The 1,052-nt window shown below is 46.5% G+C and overlaps 1 protein-coding gene across 1 annotated transcript; it reads left to right on the top strand.

Moving 5' to 3' along the window:
• Window positions 1-81: 81 nt before the first annotated feature.
• LOC110100132 lies at window positions 82-1,032 on the top strand (the record flags this gene model as incomplete). The annotated part of the gene is made up of 2 exons (XM_020827547.1): window positions 82-271; window positions 328-1,032. Coding segments are annotated over 2 exons (895 nt in total), but the record flags the coding sequence as incomplete, so codon positions are not given.
• Window positions 1,033-1,052: the final 20 nt, after the last annotated feature.

Raw genomic sequence — 1,052 nt, 5'->3', positions numbered from 1 at the left:
CCCCCCTATCTTCGACTGCTTCTAAAGGTCAACCTTCTGTGCTTCGTTCTGGTTCCTATGCGGATAATGTTTCAACTCTAGCTGTTAAGTCGACCAACTTCCCCGTCTCCTTCGTTACCCCGGCTCCGAAGCTTTCCTTCAGAGGCAATGATCTTTCGGAAGGTGCTAATTTCTGGAACCTTTCGTTGGTGGGTTACTCGATCGACCCTCGCCCATACTACGAACGACTGCTTTTGGCTATGAAAAAGGTTTGGAACATCAAAGGTGGGATGTCTCTCCTTTCTCTTGCTGATGGATTCTTTCTCTTAAAATTTTCGGCTTTGGAAGAATTGGAAATGGTGTGGAAGGGGGGCCCTGGTTTTTGTTGGGAAAGCCTTTCATCTTGCAACGCTGGAACCCAAAGTTTAAGCCGGTTAGGGATGAAAATACCACTATACCCATCTGGATAAAAATTATGGATTTACCTTTGGCGCTGTGGACACCTTTAGGGATCTCCCGGATTGCTAGTTTCATCGGGGTTCTGATTTCTGTTGACACACTCACTGCCAATCGTACCAGACTCACCTTTGCTAGGGTGTGTGTTCACATCAATAAAAACTCTCCCCTTCCTGATGAAATACCCATCGAAATTGAAGGAGAAGACATGAATCTCAAAGTGCACTATGACTGGAAACCTTCCCCATGTGAAGGCTGTGGATCCCTTTTTCACCCGTTTTTTCTTTGTTCCTCAAACCCTAATCCAAAACCTATCATCCCACCTTCTGCTCGCCCGAGAGGTCGTAGCTCCAGCAGACATCCTATTCAGCGGGAACAACTTCCTACTTCCAAACCACCTCCTCCTCGTCCCACTTCTTTGGCTTGTGAGGCTTCTCTTGTGCCCTTGGATGGAATTCTTCCAAAACCTATTATTAATACACCTGTCATTTTGTCCCCTGAGCCGAAAAAATCGCCTACTATGCTTCCCGACTCCACAAAAGACCTTTCTTTACCCAATTTAAACCTTCCTATGGATGTTGCTTCCTCCTCGGAGCAGTCTACTCCACCTTCCTCTA

This window comes from Dendrobium catenatum, unplaced genomic scaffold (assembly GCF_001605985.2).
Source record: "Dendrobium catenatum unplaced genomic scaffold, ASM160598v2 original_scaffold_176771, whole genome shotgun sequence".
NCBI classification, from domain to species: domain Eukaryota; kingdom Viridiplantae; phylum Streptophyta; class Magnoliopsida; order Asparagales; family Orchidaceae; genus Dendrobium; species Dendrobium catenatum.
Note: the sequence above shows the minus strand (reverse complement) of the source record. Positions and strands in the feature narration are given on the sequence as shown.